A 19,935-nucleotide genomic window follows, 5' to 3' on the forward strand; every position below is an offset into this window, starting at 1 on the left:
AACTGCCCATTGCTATCTTTTTTTAAATCCTTCAACATCACCTTTCACATATGGAAAAGTGATAAGAAGGGAGGCTGAAGGGAAGTAGCAAGATGGCACAGATCGAACTAAGCCATTTCAGCTTTTTTTTGTAGTGGTTGTTGCTCTACTATAAGCTCTGCCTCCATAACTAAAACCATCATAATTATTAAGGAGCAGCTTATTCCCAGAGTCACATTACAACCAGAAAAGGAGGCATTTGTCATGCAATGGGATATCTCTGGGATAGCTCATCCCTATGAATTATGTCTGACTTTCTTTTCTCCCATTCATTTTTAATTAACATTAGGAAAAAAAAAAACAACCAGTCATCTTAGTAGATAACAGACCTGGGAAGAGAAACCCAGAAAGTAATGTGAGATCTTTCAGTTTTCAGTTCTGCCAAGGTGGACACATGAAAGCATTCTTCATGGAAAATCAACCTTAGTCAACACATATTCAAAGTTAAGTGACCTTGAGGGATTTCATAATTATATATATATATATATATATATATATATATATATATATATATATGAATAAGAATAAAATAGACTGAATCATCTTGAGAGAATATAAGTAAGCCAAAAGAAAAGTGGGAAAGCATCCTAAAGAAAGAAGTTAAATCCAGAGAAGGGTTGGCATATGCATTCTTGTACTTACCTTTTCTGCAGACTGGGCTGTACCAAAAAAGATGGGAATGAAAGCTAACCAAATGATGCAGGTGGTGTACATGGTAAATCCAATAGGTTTGGCTTCATTGAAAGTCTCTGGGACACCTCTCGTTTTAATGGCATACACAGTACAAGTGACCATCAAGAGGATACTGTACCCCAGTGAACAAATGAGCGAGAGATCAGAAATGTCACACTTGAGCACTCCCCTGGCATTCTCTGGGTCTAGAGTCCGCTGTTCTCCATAGTCAATGATGATGTGGGGGGGGTCCACAACAAACCAGACACACACTCCCAGGAGCTGGACGGAGATGAGGCTGAAAGTGATCACCAGCTGGGATGCTGGACTAATAAACTTGGGCGCTGTGACCGATTTCTTGCCCTGCTCAAATATTCGGTGGATTCTGTTGGTTTTGGTAAGAAGGGCTGCATAGCTGAAACACATGCCAAGTCCTAGAAAGATCCGGCGGAAGGAACATATGATTGTATCTGGCGCTGCAATCATTAAAAAGGTGATTGAATAACAGAGAAAAATCCCTGTCAGGAGCACATAGCTAAGTTCTCGTCCCGAAGCCCTTACAATAGGTGTGTCATTATAGCGGACAAAGGTCACGATCACAAAGGTGGTGGCGATGATTCCCAATATTGCAACGAACACAGGCACCACAGCCCAGGGAGAATGCCATTCTAGTTTGATGATGGGAATAAGCTGGCAGCCTGTGTGGTTGATGTTTGGTCTCTGATCCAAAGGGCAAAGTTCACAGGAGAGCTCATCCACCTGGTAGTTGTAACCTTCACAGCGCTCACAGTGCCAACAGCAAGGGACTCCTTTCACTGTTTTCTTCCTCTCCCCAGGCTTACAGGGCAGACTGCAGACAGACGCCGGGTGAGTGTGTTCTCTATTAGCCCACTGCATGTCTTCCACCTGTGGGGATAAAAAATTAATGAGCTTTCCATTTCCCCCCCCATTTATAATATCCTAATCCTAGCCACAGGTTTGTAATAAATCATTGAATGCTGACAGCGCAAATACAGTTTACCATAATAAGTGCCCCATTTCTTTCCCCAATATTGACTTTTTGAAAGTGTTAAATGATTGGGTCCAATAAATCATTCATATCATCAACTTGATGAGTGTCATTAGTTTCCATTTACCTCCTCAATGTTGACCAATATGACATTCGTAGAAAGATTTATTGGCCCAAACAGTTTTGAAACTCAGAAAGAAAGAAAGAAAGAAAGAAAGAAAGAAAGAAAGAAAGAAAGAAAGAAAGAGAAAGAAAAAGGGAAAGGAAAAAAAAGCCCCATGGAAATAGGTTTTAGAGTTAATCACAAATATAAATGCCAGAGTCCCTGAAACACTGGCTTAGGATATAAACATACATATAAAAGAGTGATCCAAGGCTCTTCACCATATTTAGGGAAATTCAAATCACATTGTGTCAGTTTTGAAAGGAAATGGGAAAATTCACTACTTTAATCTCTGATAATCCTCATGTTCTCGTGGTGATAACTATATTAATGTTTTTGCCTCCATTTAAGCATGAAATAGACTTTTATTTCCCCCAGTTTTGCACTTCCACGCTGTGAAAAAGACCACGCTGAATGAGATAGCTTGATGGCAATGTTTCTAATCGAAAAAAACTAGTCTTATAAGTGGCTTAAAGCAGTGAAACTGGTATAAATGAGAAAGTCACCCTAATGTGCTTAGTATCTACTCAGTCTTCAGGTTCTACCTTCCTCTTTTGGATTAAATCACAGAATACCTCTACTAAAATAAAATATTATTTTAAGGGTATTCTGCCAATCATTGACCTCTTCTTTGATTGTTTACTAAAGGTTCTGGACCCAGTTTCAACATGTATGGGGTAGGGAAGAGGAGGTTTCCCATACCACGAAGCAATCTTAGACCCCTGCCGGGCATCCTATAAGTTAACTCAATTCTGACACTGGCTATCGGGCAATAGCATCAGATCCCACAGGTTAAGGGCTCGGGCTGCAGGACTGTCCCCTCCACTTCAGATATCAGCTATAAGTCCAGGTTGTTACATGTGCAGATTCTGAAAGACCTATAGATTGAAGGTTCCAACAACACCGGCCTTGGGTTCAATTAGTGTGCTAGACCAGCTCACAGAACTAGGACACACGTTACTTACTAGATTACCAGCTTATTATAAAAAGGATATACCTCAGGAACAGCCACATGGAAGAGATGCATAGCGGAAGGTGTGTGGAAAGGGCACAGAACTCCAATGCTTTCTGATTATGCCACTCCCCTCAAATCTCCACCTGTTCACCAACTTTTAAACTCTCTGAACTCCCACCTTTTGCGACTTTATGGAGACTTCATCACATAAGCATGATTAATTGAATTAGTGGCCATTGGCATCGATTCAGCCTTTAGCCCCTCTCCCTTCCCAAAAGTCTGGGGTGGGACTGAAATTTCTAATCTCCTACTCACATGGTTGATTCCTCTGACAACCAGCCCCCAACCGTAGGTTATCTAGAGGGTTTCCAAAAGTCACCTCACTAACATAATTAAGACACCTTTATTGCTCTTATCACAGAAAATTCCAAAGGTTTTAGGAGTTTGTGTCAGGAATAAGGTCAAAGACTATATGTTTCCTATTATATATCATAATACCACATTTACCTTATTAGAAACACAATCATTTTAGTAGGACACTAATATTACAAACTGGAATTATAGATCATAGGAGAGAACTTCTTACAAAAAGTAGCTACTATAAATGGTAAGTTCTATGAACAGTGATTGACACACAATTTGCCCTCAAATATTTGCTGAATTTGTGAGAAAGGAAGGACAGTGTACAAAAGAAAACCAAAGGTCCCAAATGGCATCATGTAGGTTAAAGCCCCAAGTCTTAAACTGGCATTTACTACCTAGATCTAACTGCAGTTTCAACCTTCCCCAGTAATGTAGTCTTAACCAGGTCAGTCAGGAATTTTCTGATGGATGATGCCAAGGAGTCTGCCAACGGGCCTTCTCCATTCCCCAAAGGAAGATGAGGTAATCTGAAAGATAAGACCTTCTCTTCCCCCTAAGGGAAGGTGACTTTGTCTGGAACAATCCTTTCTTTTCTTTTGCTTACAATTTTTTGCCTGACCCTCCTTCTGATATAAATCTTCCATTTTGCACAACTCCTTGGAACACACCTCTACTTGCTAGATGAGATGATGCCTGATTCATGAATCATTGAATAAAGCCAATGAAATCTTCTAATTTACTCATCTGAATTTTGTTTGTTAACAATAGGAAGCATACCACAGCAGACCCCGGAGGAAGAAGGGGTCAACTTGATAGTACTGGGACCCAGTAACAGAAGGTTGCTCAAAGAAGCACAGAAATGGGAGCCCAAAGAACATTTGAAAAACAAAACAAAACAATACACAACTTATTTTCCCCAAGACCAGCTCTATTAACAACCCAAAAGAAGAATTACCGTATCCTATGGTGGTCTGGCTCCAAAATGGCTCCCGATAATCTCACCTCCTAGAACTCGTGAACTCATGTATTTCCCCTCCCACTGTGAATAGGGTTGATTTATGTAAACAAAAGTACATACCAGAAATTATTACATGTGATTTCTGAGACTATTCTGAGATTTCTGAGAATATTTCTGAAAAATATTCTGGTTTCTGCCCTGCTGTCTCTTGGATCACTCACCCCAAGGGAAGAACCACAGTGTCATGAGAACTCTAAGAAGCCCAATGTAAAGAACTCAGGCCACCTGCCGACAACCGGCACCAACTTGTCATGCATGTGAGGGAACCACCTACAAAACAACCTGTCTGGCTGCACTCAAGCCTTCAGATGACTGCAGCCCCAGATGATACCTTGACTGCAACCTCATGAGAAATACTGAGCCAGAAACACTCAGCTAATAAGCTGCTTCTGAATAGATACTATATAAGATAACAAATGTTTTACTGTCTTAGGGTGTTAAATTTTATAGTTATTTGTTACACAGCAATAGAAAACTAATACTACTCAAAATAAGCTTATCTCCCCATTCTGTGACCACCACCAGTGTAATGTTCTATTGAGAATCTACTCAGAAGGCAGTGACGCCTGTCATTTACCAAAAATATGCCCCAAACTGGCTCATTTTGGCAATATAATTTCATCACCTTATGGTTCCCTCTCTTTGGGAACATGCAACTGAGACTATTCTCATGAATAGATCTATCACTTAAGGATGTTTTCTTTTCTTGAATGTGGGGTGAATGATTGAGGATAGAGAGCTATAATCTCCAAGCTCAATACTTGCAGAGGTTGATTTATGTAAACAATAGTACATACCAGAAACGATTACATGTAATTTCTGAGATGAGGTCATAAACAGTATCTTGGCTTCTGCCTTACTCGAGGTGGAATAGAAAATTCATGCCTGTTTAATTTCAAATGTTCTCCTTTGAGAAAATAGTGGTACTTGATGTGTCATAAGGGCACTCAAAACCATTAGCTCTTACCCTGTCTTTTCACCACAAAGGTAAAGCAATCTATCACAACCAAGCTAATTTTCTATTAGGTTTTAAAGATTTAGAAAAGCTATTTTATTTATGTATAGAATTCCATTAGGGAAGAAAAAAAAGTTAAATTGGAAACATACAGTGGTTTCTCTTGAAAATATTGAGAAAAATGAAATGCTCCACAGAATGGCAAAAGTATTGATTTTATACCCTAATGGACTCCTAAAAGATAATAAAATACTTTTGTGAAGGTTATATTTCAAAGCTAATTATTGTAAAACCAAAATTGCATTTTGTTTGGGGTTTCTATAGACATATGAGGTTATTGAAAAAAAAAAGGCAGCCAAATATCTCAAAAACATTAAACTTCAAGACTGGTAGAGACTCTAAAGGTCAGCTTTCTAACCACATGTATAATTCTTTAATTCTTAATACATTTCATTTTCCAGAAGGAAATAAGACTTGTTAACAAAGAGATACACTTATATCAGATAAGCCTCAATACATAGGATAAATATTTATCATTATGAGCCAAATATTAAATTTTCCATGATCAATTTCTGTGTACTGAATGAATAGAAAATTATTTTTCATAAATAAAAAATAAAGTTATAAGATAATGGGAAATACTGCAATACTTTAAATAGTTAAGAATTTTAAGAAAAACACCCACAAACACTACATATGACTTTTCTTAATATATTAATTATATTTTTGTAATTATATATTATATTTATTTTATATAATTATATATTAATTATATTATATATCATAATTATAATATAATTAATATATAATACAATTATATATTAATTATATTTTTGTAAACGTGATACATACACATGACTCCATTTTCATCAAGGAATCTATTTATATATAACTGTACTGTGTTTTGATGCCATAGTTGAAGTCTGGGAACCAACCAATACCTCAGGGAAGGATAAATAGCAAATAGTTGAATCATGATCTTATAAATACTTTAATATTTGAGATAAATAATTTATTTTGCATATGTTAAACAGTGATTAAAAACAATACTACTTGAGAGTAAATTAAACAACCTCTAATTTTCACAGCTGTACTATAAAGCATAAATAAAGATCATTCAGCCCTTTTGCGCAACTTTATTAACAGATCATACCATCTTTCTTATGAGTGTCCATGCATTTTTAAAATTTGTCTTCCTTGTCTTTGACATTATTCTGATATTAGATTAGGGTTTCTTTCTAAAATATATAGTCTAACAAATGGATGATAGTTATATAGACAGACCTCCGGGGACAAAACCATAACCCATTCGTGTCTTGACAATGTTTACCAACAGTGATTCACTCTGTACGTTCCAAGCCAGTACATCTCATAGAATATGAGCCATCAACTGGTTTCTGCTGTCAAATCCAATTACTACTGCAGACAAATACACCAACAGCCAAAAACCCAAAACTTTCTGAGTGTGTTTCTTCTTCTTTTTTTAGAGAGAGATAAAGAGTGCAGGTAGGGTAGGGGCAGAGGAAGAGGGAGAGAGAGAATAATCTCAAGCAGGCTCCATGCTCAGCGCAGAGCCCGCCACGGGGCTCTATCTCACGACTGTGAGATCATGACCTGAGCTGAAATCAAGAGTCAGATGCTCAACTGACTGAGCTACCCAGGCACCCCTTGTGCTTCTATTTTTTAACCTTTAATCTTTTCAGACCAATCAACTTAGAGTAATTATTCATAAATTCTTTAAATAGACATTATTTTTTCAGAACAATTTTCTTCTGTGTAGTTTTAGTATCTCTTGAAAACCAAAAAGACTATGTTTCCAAATTAAAGGCTCCATTATAATTAATAATTTCCAGTATTCATTATAAAATCCTTACTCAATATACCTCTATTATAGTATTTTCCCCATATTTTAAGTGGTATCTTCACTGATGTGATTACTATACATGTGGGAACATTTTAAATACTAACAGATAACTGATATAACCAGTCATACCATTCTGAATTACCTATTTTCCTTTTGCTCTATACATAAGCACAGTATCCATAATCATTTTGGTGACTAGTTTGCCACCCCAGTATTCAAACACCCAACTCTTCATATGACTTTATGTCATATCTGCAAATATTTCCAGTGAAACTGGGCATTTTAAAAAAGCTTTAATTACTAATTTCCACATAATCTGTAGGTTTAACAAGTACACTAATTAGCCTAAGTATTTAAAATGTCAAACTTTCGTGTATTTTGTGAATCATGATTCACATATGAGTGAATACATGTTCCATAGTTAACCTGATAATACAACTCAAAATAAAGTTTCTCAGTATATTGGTATATATATTAATACATGAATATATATTGCTTCCTTAATATTCATCCATTTCCTTTGGGTCACACATAGCTTTCTACTCATTTTCAAAGTGGGAAGTACTATTAGGGTCCTTTGAAAATCTAATACTTACATGTGAGACGATCCGTATATTAAAGTGCTGATTTTATATAATATTACATATCCATATAACCTTTAAAAATGCAGACTTCTCAGGGCACCTGGGTGGCTCAGTTGGTTAAGCAACAGACTTAGGCTCAGGTCATGGTCTTGTGGTTTGTGGATTTGAGCCCTGCGTCAGGCTCTGTGCTGACGGCTCAGATCCCGGAGCCTACCTTGGATTCTGTGTCTCCCTTTCTCTCTGCCCCTCCTCCGTTCATGATCTCTCTCTCTCTCTCTCTCTCTCTCTCTCAAAAATAAATAAAGATTTAAAAATGCAGATTTATCCTATTTAGAAGGACAATTTAAAATAAAGTTAATAAAATTTTATCATCAAAAAAGTAAAATACTTCAGAATAAGCAAGTAAAGTGCAAATTTTTTTTCACCAAAACCTATAAAATATCATTTTAAAAAATGAAAGAAGACCTAAATAAGTGAAAAGAAACCCCATGTTCATGGATAAGATGCTAAGACAGAAACATTCCCTAAACACTAATTGACAGATCCAACATGATCTCTATCAAAATCCCATCTGGCCTCTGCAGAAATTGACAAGCTGATCCTAAAATCCATTCGGAAATGTCAGGGACCCAGAATAGACAAAGCAATCTTGACAGTGAAAAATAAAGTTGGCGAATTCACACTTCCTGATTTTAAAACTTACTACCAAGTTATAGTAATCAAGACAGCATGATACTGGCATAAAGATGGACCAATCAATGAAATAAAATTAAGGACCCAGAAATAATGTCTCACATGTATGGGCAATTGATTGTTAACAAGGATGCCAAGAAAATTCAATGAGGAAAAAATAATCTTTTCAACAAAAGGTGCTGGGACAAGACATGACACCAAAACCTTAAGAAACAAAATAGAAATAGGTGAATTGGACTTTATCAATAGTAAGTCCTTTTGTGATTCAAAAGATGCCTTTATGAGAGTGAAAAGACAACCCACAGAGTGGGCAATATTATTTCCAAATTGTGTATCTGATAAGAACATATATATATCATGAGATGAAATTTAAATTTTACTTTTTTTTAAGGCATCTGAGTATATATTGAATTTTTTCAAATTCTTAAATTCCAGTTAGTTAACATATAGTGTAATATTTGTTTTAGGAGTAGAATTTAGTGATTCATGGGACATCAGCATGGCTCAGTCGGTTAAGCGTCTGACTTCAGCTCAGGTCGTGATCTCATGGTTCATGGGTTCGAGCCCTGCCTTGGGCTCTGTGCTGACAGTTTGGAGCCTGGAGCCTGCTTTGGATTCTGTGTCTCCCTCTCTCTCTGCCCCACCCACCTCTCACTCTGTCTCTCAGCTCTCAAAAATAAAGAAACATTAAAAAAATTAAAAAAAAAAGAATTTAGTGATTCATCACTTACATGTAACACCCAGTACTCATCACAAGTGTCCTCTTTAATACTTATCACCCATATATTTTTATAGACCACACATATATATATATTAAAAACTCTTAGAATTAAACAGTTAAAAGACAAATAATCCAAACAAAAATGAGTTAAAGAATTGAAGAGACATTTCTCCAAAGAAGATGTATGAATGGCCAATATGCAGATGAAAAGTACCCAACATCATTAGTCATCAGGGAAATGCAAATACAACCAAAGGATCCACTAGGATGGTTATAATAAAAAGTGCAGACAGTATCAAGTGTTATTGAAGATGTGAAAAAATTAAAACCCTTTACATTGCTTATGGGAATTTAGAATGGCTCAGTTATTTTGGAAAACAGTTTGGCAGTTCCTTGACAAGTTAAACATAGAGTTGTCATATGACCCAGCAATTCTACTTCTAAAAACAATTCCAATCCAAGAAAACTGAAGGCATATGTTCTCATAAAAATCTATATAAGAATGTTCAGGGTAGCATTATTATAATAACCAAAAAGCAGAAACAACCCAAATGTCCATAAACTGATGAATGGATAAACAAAATGTGCTATATCTATACAACCAAATATTAAAAATAAAAAAGGAATACAGTATTAAAGATAAATAAAAAGAATAAAATACTAATATAGGCTATAAAATGGATGAACACTGAAAATATGTTAAGTGAGAAAAATTAACGACAAAGACCACCTATTGTGTGATTTTACTTTATAGGAAATGTCCAGAAGAGGCAAATCCATAGACAGACAATAGACTGAGGACTGCCAGGGGTTAAAGGGAGAAGGGAACAGAGTGAGTGCTCAAGGGTACAGAATTTCTTGGGTGGTGATGGAAGTGGCCTAAAATTAGGTAGTGGTGATAGATGCACAACTCTGTGAATATACTGAAAAATACTGAATTGTGCACTTTAAAAGGACACATTTCATAGCCTGTGAGTGATCTCAGTAAAGCTGTTATTTTTAAAAATATGCAAATTATTTAACTTGATACATTCAGGTACTATTAACGCTGGGTATTATTTGTTGCATTAAAAAAACATGTTGCAGATTCACTCTGTTTAAGACACAGGTTCAATGTGGGGATCCAACAGTGAAAAGGACATGGTCCCCGACCTCCAGAGACAGTGTAGGTAGGGAAAGAGATACACTAAGAGCAAGTGACAGCTCCATATGAGACTCCCTAAAAAGGGGTGAGGAAATGGTGCTGCTAGAAGAGCATCCTGCAGGGTCAGAAAGAAAGAAAAAGGTCATTAAGACCCAGGGGCAAGAAGTCACATCAATCAGAGAAACTAAAGGTGCAAAAAATGTCAGGCGTGTAGATTAAAGCATGGGGTGGAGTGGCAAAGAAGATGTGAGATCATGAAGGACATGAGCCACCAAGAAGAGTTTGGATGCTATCTTACAGGTGGTCAAGGTATCCTTTGGAGGATTCTAACAAAGACAGGGGTAGTGAGTTGCATTGTTTAGAAGAATCGTGGGCTGCAGAGTGGAGGGAAGACTGATGGAGTCCAGGACTCGAGACAGACCAGTCACACGGAGGCTGCTGCAGAATTCCAGGTGACAGGTGGGGGCAACAGGAATCTGAGGGTGCAGAGTGGCCAGGAAGGGCTCTGTAAGCAGGTTTTCAGACTTTACTCTCTAGGCCATAGACAGCGATTAAAGGATTTTAAGCAAATATATGGCATGATTATATATATATATGTATTTATATATATTTATATATATTATATTTGTATGGCATTATATACATTATATACATATATATGTATATGTATATACATATATAATGTATATGTATATAATATATATACATAATGTATATGTATATAATGTATATATACATAATGTATATTATATATGTATATGTACATATATATGTATATAATGTATATATGTTATATACATTATATGCATATATACATATATATATTTATATATATTATATTTGTATGGCATTATATACATACATATATGGCATCCAGACACCCAATTTGACAGTCATTCTTAGCATTCTCTGGTGTGTGTGTGTGTGTGTATATATATATATATATATATATATATATATATACACATATATATATAATATTTATATGGCATTATATACATACATATATGGCATCCAGACATCCAATTTGAAAGTCATATCTTAGTATTCACTGATATATATATATTTATATATTTATATTTATATGGCATTATATACATACATATATTATATGGCATCCAGGCATCTAATTTAAGAGTCATTCTTAGCATTTGCTGACTCCCACCCCTCATGTCTAATCAATCACCAGCCACAGGGCCTTGCATGATCTTGCCCCTAACTCCCAGGTAATGACTGACCATTACATATCAATCCTCCCGACTCCCCTATTACACATTCACACAGCATCTTGTAGTCTCCTTCAGTGGAAGCTTATAGTATGTAATTATGTATTTATTTGTTTGGTTTTCTTTTTATTTAAATAAGTGGTTTCATAAATGTTAGGTTATGTTCCTCAGACTCGCTTAAGGGGTTTACTTAAAATATGGATCCCCGGGCCCCAGTTCTTAAAGATTACAATTCAATAAGTCTGGGAAGGAACCTCAGGTTGGGATTTTTAAAAGCCCTTCTTCCTGCGATTCTGACAGATGTAATTAGTAAACCATACTTTGCTAAGCAGTAATTTAAAATTTATTTTCCTCAGAAGAGTAAGAGCCAGGTCTGTTTTTCTACTGTTGCATCTCAGAGCCAATTGTGGTGACTAACTCCCAATAGGTATGAAAAAATAGATGTTGAGTGAAGGAAGAAGGAACGAAAGAATGAGCAGGGGATGGTACCTTTCATTGAATAGGGGCATCCAAGGGAATGACTGGTTTTAAAAGGTAGATCATGACTTGGTTCTCTAGGAGCTCAAAATCCCAGTGAGGCTTCCAAGCCAAGAAACACACAAATCAGATGAACACTTGAGCTGTATTCATGAGTCAGGTTTGCAGGAGGTAAAGATTTCAAAGGCACAGTCATGTGCAAGGCAGTTGAGACCATGAATATTTATTAGTGAATTCTCATCCACAGAAACAGGGATAACGTGAAGGGAAGACGGCACAAAAGGAGCCCTGGAAAGAGCAACTTTTAAGGAGCAGACTCAGCAAGATCAGTAAAGGAGGATGAAACAACATGGCCAGATGGAAACTAGGTAAGAATATAGTCCAAGGTCCATGAAACCAAATAGATAATTTAACGAATGAAGACATGGCTAGTGATGTCCAAAGACACAAATTTCCTGAGGATAGGATTTGAAAAGGGAATGTCCCTAGTTACCTTCATGAGAGAAAATTAAGCTTTTGTGTGAAGTCTTCTCTTATCTAATCCATACCAGGCAGGTAGGTATGTTTCTCCCTTGTATTTCATTATAATTCATTATGTATTTTATCATAACTCTTTGAGATTATATTGTGATTATCTGTTCATGTGTCCATTTCCCCACTAGACTGAGAGCACAATAATCTAAGGTCAGATATTTTTTTTAATCTCCTTTTAGTTTTAAGACCTAGTAGTCAATAGAAAGTCAATGTTTCATAATACATACATTGATTAATAAATAGAATGTACAATAAATACAGCTATGATTATAATTACTCTCCATTCAGTGTTTTGAATAGGCATGGCTTTAGGCAGTAGGCAGATGTGGGTAGTAAATTTATTCTTTCCTCGATCTGTGTGGTGTCTATTTCATCCATACCCCTAGAGAAGCTAATTTGGGGGAATTATGCACTCTGACACATACCTCACAGGCATATTGGAAAGATCTAATGAGTTAGTATCTGTGAAAGTGTTTTGTGAACAGAAAATGTAAAAGACAGGTAGAGACCCCACATACATTTCAATTTAAGACTGAGAGGCAGCACTGGAAAAAGGTCCTCATTCTCTACCTATGATTAAATATAGCTGCTCTGTCCAAAAATTATGTTAGCAGCAACAAACAAAAAGCCACCATATCTGGATTTCATCCAGATCTGCTATTTCTTGCTTTTATTTTCCCAACTCTTTTTTTAAGTTTATTTATTTATTTTGAGAGAAAGAGCACAACTAGGGGAAGTGCAGAGAGAGAGAGAGAGAGAGAGAGAGAGAGAGAGAGAGACAGAATCCCAAGCAGGTTCTGTACTGTGAATGCAGAGCCTGATGGGGGGTCTGGAACTCACGAACCATGAAATCATGACCTGAGCCCAAATCAAGAGTCAGACACTTAACGGATTGAGCCACCTAGGCACCCCCACCCACAATCTCAACTCTTAATGGCAGTTCCTGGTAACTGCCACATGAGATGCCCATCTTTCACCCATCTCTATGCAGAGAAAACCAGCCAGGTGAGTGCTTTCTGTCCTGAGCTCTGAGCTTGGAGAGGATGGCATCTTTAAGTGTGCATGTTGGGGTGTGTGTTGTGGAATGAATGGTTTCAGGGAAGAGTATAGGAAGTCAGACCCTCAATACTTTGGATGAATAAGATACACTAACCCTATGACAGAGTTTCACCCCTCCATAGTGCATATGCAAATATACAGGTAGAATGTGGTATTTGTAGCAATAGTATTGAACGATTTTTTTTCTTAGTTTTAAATTTGTGATAAAAATTTTACTTTGAATTCTATGGTTATTTTTAATCATAAACCATGGACCTACAACTATGTGTTACTATGTTTATAATTATATTTTAGATGAACAGAATTAGTTTCAAATACTTTTCTTAGGTTTCTCTTCATATAGGATTAATTCACCTGAATGTTTACATAAATGACTATTTGAACTCCTCAGATGATTTGGTATGTTAGTTCTTTTCTTAGTATTATTTAAAACTGTTCATACTATTAATTTAAAAGTTAGCAAGATCTTAAAATGTGACTTAGATGTCATATGTAGATAGCCACATTAAATACATTATGCCAAAACTTTGTGATGACTAAATTCAATTAAGCAGATCCTTCATTGCCAATACTAAGTAGAAGTAAATACAATGAAAATCAGCTCAGGAATAAAACTCTCTATGGGCAATTTTGTAAACTTGAAGAATATTCTTTTAATTATTTACATTTCTTATTTTTCCTACACTAAGCTGATTATTAATGCATGCAGCAACTAAGATAATTTATTACAAAGCATTTTGCAATAGTTTGAACAATATAATAGATGTTCAGTACAAAACACTTCTCTATTTCCATCTTAGCCCATATCACTCAATGTATATTTAACTCAACCAATGGAAAGTTCCAGGAAGCAAATGTCTTCAGAATGTGAAGGGTTTGAAGTGAATTATTTTCAGTGATACGCCATTTCATGTTGCTAAGCAAAAGAAACACAAAAGTGATAATTATGAGGGGCACCTGGGTGGCTCAGTACGTTGAGTATCCACCTCTTGATTTCAGCTCAGGTCATGATCCCAGGGTAGTGGGACTGAGCCCCGTGTTAGACTCTGCATTGAGCATGGAGCCTGCTTAAGATTCTCTCTCTCTCTCTCTCTCTCTCTCTCTCTCTCTCTCTCTCTCCCTCTCTCTCTTTCCCTCTGACCCTCTCCCCCACTTGCACTCTATAAAAAAAAAGTGGTGGTGATGATGATGATGGTGGTTACAATGATAGCTAACATTTATTGAGAGAATACCATGTGCCAGAACCATCCTAAGCAATTAAATGTTTAATGTTAGGTATCCCATTTTGTTTAAGTTGTCATGGAGTGATAGGTAACTGGCCTCACCCACATTATAGTTATTAAATGATGGAGGGGGCCTGAAACCACACATTCAATCACAGCATTTTATTACCAGCAGTGTTTGAAATAATAGTCCACGTGGAAGGAATATGGCACATAGACAGAAGAGGCCCTAGACAAGAAGAGGAGATGAATGAGAAAAACCAGGGCAGTCAGTTTACTGGAAATAGAAAAGAAAAGGTGAGTCTAAATCAGACTGAGAAAAAAGAGGCAAAAGTATTTGGTGATAATTTAAAGCATTTGTTCACACCATACCAATGCAAAGACCTTGGGATAAGATAAACCTTTGTTTTGGGGCACCTGGGCGGCTCAGTTGGCCGAACATCCAACTCTTGGTTTTGGCTCAGGTCATGATCTCACAAGTTCCTGAGTTTGAGGCCCAGGCCAGGTCCATGCTGTCAGCATGGAGGCTGCTTGGGATGCTCTGTCTCCCTCTCTCTTTGCCCCTCCCCAACTCAAGTGTGCGCTCTCTCTCTCTCTCTCTCAAAAATAAACATTAAGAAAAGATAAACATTTGTCTCATGGTTTAGCTATACTTAATCCTACTGAATCGTATCCCCTCAGAATCATTACAGTGAAACACTATCTCCAGCTATTTCATTCCAAAGAAGAGCATCATAAAATTTATTTTATCAGTTTAGCATACTTTATTCAAACTACTTATACAGTACTCTTCCTGCCTGAAAGGTACGTATAATATAGTCCATAAATATATGCACAATTTGGTCATTTATTTGAATTAAAAACGGAAGACAACACTTAAAAACATTACTATTCCACATCGAATTCTTAGGGATTGCATGGCTCTTTCTATATTCTACCCTCATAGAGATAGACGTGAAACTGCTAAACATCAACAAAAAAAGGCTCCTGCAGCCAGAGAGAAATAGAGCTATCACAACTGAGACACGGTGTAAAAATAAATGACTTCTGAAAAATGCAGAGAACCTGATGTTGCCTTTCAGCCCCAAACCTAGAGGCAAAAGGTTCTTCCTGAGGAGTGCGGAGAATACAAAGACTGAGAGAGATTAAGACAGAGTTCACTTGGACTCAGCAGGAGCAGAGTGACCAAGCAGAAAAGAACAGAAATGAAAGAGAAATTGAATGGTAGAATAGGAGACTATGGATGCCATATTTGGGGAATATGACTCACAACGGCACACTTTAATGTTTTCCAGAATTGTTTGTATCTGTGCTGCAGTTAATAGGATCAAGTGGTAACTACAGCTTTTGAAATACAATGTAAAGACTTGTTTAGAATGTGAACTCTGAATAACAGCAGACATTAAAACTGAATTATCTGAAAGTTGTAGGAAAAGCCGACATGATATTAAGACATGCTTATTCCAACACCGAGTGACAAACAATATATGTGAATTAAGGCAACATAATAAGACAAGGGGCTCTATGACATCAGAAGAGAAACATTTCCAACCAGCCCTATCTAGCTAAGGGTTTCCTCAATTTACAAAGTAATAATTTATTCACTTATTCAAAAATGTGAATTTCAATAACAATATAATCAACAGAGTAGGCACTAGGAATGTAAAAATGAATGAAGCAACACTTATGCACACAAAGAGCCAATTTAAAAGGGATTAGAATTCAACACTAAAACCATGTGATCAAATATTTGATGTTTGTGAAGCTGGGTTACTTTCTTTCCCCCTAACTTGGCAGAAGACTCGAGATTTACTCTCTGAAGAAGGTAAAACATAGGGTCTCTTGGATACAGGACACCTGGCACAACGAATCCGGTACCACATTTGGGGAGCCTGAGTGGCCGGTGAAAACAGGAATATTGAATCATGAGTTTTCCAATCCTGTTCCCCTACCTGGCTCAATGAGTACTGTCAGCCTAGCTTACGTGCTCCAATCAGAGGCTTTAAAAGATCCATCTTTGGGAGACTTTTAGATCCATCAGTCTAAAAGATCTAAACATTCTGACACTAGGTGATTTCCCAGTGATGTCCACTGTTGGCAAACATACTCTTGTGCAGAGTTTTTAATCAGCCTTTTAATGCACCCTTAATTATGAGTGGAATTCAAGGATCACTGGGCACGAAAAATTTTCTACCATGTAAAATAGACATTTAATCAAACAAATAGGAGGAAAAAAACCCAATTTGAGAAAATAGAGGCTATGCCTGGAAAGAAGACCATCTAAAACTTAAAAGCTTCAGAGATTTTTTTTAATGTTATGAGTAAAACAAAAAGTTGTTTCTGTAAGGAAAAAAGTAACATTCAGAGGGTATAAAAACTCTCATACATCAACTATAATAGTTATTATAGAAATATACTTACATTAATTATAATTCATAGTTGTTTATAATTATGATTATATAAAATACAATTATAATTCTGAATTATAATTTCAGAAATGGAAGGCAACAGAAGAATTAGAAGGTGAAGGTAATCTCCTAGAGAGTGATCAAAAAGACATAGAGAAAGAAATCAGGAGAGAATTAAAAGATCAATCCAGGAGCCCTAAGATCTAAGATCTAAATAATAAGAAATCCAGGAAAAGAAAATGGGGAGTTGAGATTATGAAACAAAACATTTTCCTAGAAGGAAATGGTATGTGAAATCCTAGATTAAAAGGTCCTACCAAGTTCCCAGCACAATAAATAAAATATACACATATTAGGGTATATCCTGTTGAGCTTCAGAATAACGAGGACAAATAGGAAACCTTAAAGGATTCTGTACATGAAAAAAAAAAGGAAAAGAGAAAAAGTTACAAAGAATCAAAAGATCAGAGTGGCCTGAGAGGAAGGAAAAATGAAGTAGTGCCTTCAAATTCTAAAGTAAAATGACTTCCAACCTAGATTTTGGCAACATGTTGTTTAAGCACAATGTTAAAATAAAGATATTTTTATATATGCAAGTTCCCCAAAATATACGACTTCCATTGTCAGCCTCAAGAAGCTATCGGTTGTTGTGCTAAACCTAAACAAGACAAGTAAAGAAGGCAGGGGGCAGTTGGGTTACAGAAAACAGGACACACAACACAAAAGAAATGTGAGGAAAATCACCAGAATTATGATAAAGGGATATTCAGAGATGCAAACTATGCTGTACTCTTAGGTACCCGTCTGAATTCCAGAAGCAGGAGAGCTGTCTCTAAGAGCATGTATGTAGCTAACCACGTGTCCTCTGGAGAAAAGTTTGGGAACGAACTAGTCTTAAGTATATAAAAAGCAGCACACACAATAAAAACCCCAAATGCTAAGGAACTAAACAATTTTAAAATGATGATTATTAGCTACAAGGACAACAAAAACTTTTTCCAGGAAAGCAGAAGCACTCAAGGCATATAAACAGCAGACACATTATGGTATAAATATATTGGGAAGATGATAGAACAGGAAGTGTTCTATGGCAGAAGACGTAGAAAGGAGATAACTCCTTTTTTAACATTTTATTTTAAGGAGATAATTCCTCCTATCCCATAATGAGAAGTCAGTAAAGTGACTTGGCAGAAAAATAAGAAGTAGAAATTAAATGTAAGCATGTTATTTAGAAATACAAAGTAAAACATATCAAGGGACAGTGAAAGTGTTGAATGTAGCTCCTTTGGTCATCTAAACATAGGAGCAGTATATTGGGGGGATGCTGTAATACAAATAAGCCTTGTAAGACCAATGGACTTTTAAAAAAATCCTGTGTATAAGAAAAGTTTAATAAACATTTTAACTAAGAACAAGTTGAATGAAAAGTTAACAAACCTAACTGTAAAAAAAAAAAAAAAAAAAGTGGATGAAAAACAGAGAAGCAGAGGAGAGCTAAAAATGAAATGCCAACTTCAGGTCACAATCTCACAATTTGTGAGATGGAGCCCTGTGTCAGTCTTTGGCTGACAGTGTGTGGCCTGCTTGGGATTCTCTCTCTCCTTCTCTCTGCTCACATGTGCACACATGCTCTCTCTCTCTCTTTCTCTCTTCTCTCTCAAAAACAAACAAACAAACAAACAAACAATGAAATGCCAACAGAAAATCCATATAGGAAACACTGACGTAAAGGGTATAGTTTGCACAAAATCAAATTATGACATAGAGAACAACTTGTAAAACTCCTGAAACCACTGAAGAAAAAAAATAGAGAGATAGAAACAATGCTAGAAAATATGGAAGAAAAGAGAAGACAGAATGTATGAGAAAATTATAGGTAACTAACATATCTACTGAAGAAACCAAAACAATTGTTATGCTAAAATATAATCAAAGGTATGAGGAAGGAAAAGATTTCTCTGCTCAAGAGACCTCTATGTGAATAAATTGAAAGGAAAATTAATGCAAAGGACACTGATTAAACATAAGCCATTTTGGAAGGACGTACAAGATTAAAGAAAAGCCCAAAACAAATCAAACAAGACTAAAAAAGCTTATCTAGTAAAAAATAAAAATGAGAATGGTCTCAAACATTTCCACCACAACACAAATGCAGAATAAAAAAAGCATAATATTTTTAGGAGAAACTTATGATCATATAATTAATAACCTGCAAAGTTTTCTTCCACATTTTAGAACTAGAGGAAAATTTTGTTAGATATATTATCACTGAGAAAGCATGGCATTTTAATAAATACTTCATTGGAAAACTTATGCTTGATATGTAATCCAGTCTGCGGAAAATTAGAACAAACTTGATAAGTTCAGAAAGGGAATCATAATATAAAAGATGTTGCCCTGACTATTGAAGCATTTGAGAAATCTACAAAAATGTGAGTAAATCTAGTTATAAAACTGGATACAACTGTTCAGCTTTAAAAAACATAAGAGTGTAAACCAAAAAATACAATTACAATAATATGGACCCCAAACCCCCATATTTCAATGAAAATATAATACAGACATACTTTTATGGGCAACAAAGCAAACAACGACAAGAAAAAGAAATGTTAGGAAAATGGCAGATTGATAAATTCTAGAGCTCAGAAGACATGTATTTAAAAATGACTTATCAGTTTGTTCTCCACAGTTAATAGTCTGTTTCTTAGTTTGCCTCTCTTTTTCCCTCCCTTGGTTTATTTATTTTCTTTTTTTTTTTAATTTTTAAAAAGTATTTATTTATTATTAATTAATTTATTTATTTATTATTGTTATTTTTTAAATCTTTA

General features: G+C 35.9%; 1 protein-coding gene across 5 annotated transcripts in view; it reads right to left on the minus strand.

The window, feature by feature from the left end:
• The window catches only part of GRM8 (glutamate metabotropic receptor 8), a 759,959-nt gene that overhangs the window by 79,224 nt on the left and 660,800 nt on the right, over positions 1-19,935 (minus strand). For 4 of the 5 annotated variants that reach the window (XM_019452624.2, XM_019452622.2, XM_019452625.2 and 1 more), the window contains exon 9: positions 682-1,617. The exons of the other annotated variant lie outside the window; for it this stretch is intronic. In XM_019452624.2, the coding sequence (XP_019308169.1) occupies positions 682-1,617 (936 nt within the window). The remainder of the gene's footprint in view (positions 1-681; positions 1,618-19,935) is intronic. 5 annotated transcript variants of the gene reach the window in all.

The sequence above is a fragment of the Panthera pardus genome, unplaced genomic scaffold (assembly GCF_024362965.1).
Source record: "Panthera pardus isolate Hobbes unplaced genomic scaffold, ASM2436296v1 HiC_scaffold_8, whole genome shotgun sequence".
NCBI classification, from domain to species: domain Eukaryota; kingdom Metazoa; phylum Chordata; class Mammalia; order Carnivora; family Felidae; genus Panthera; species Panthera pardus.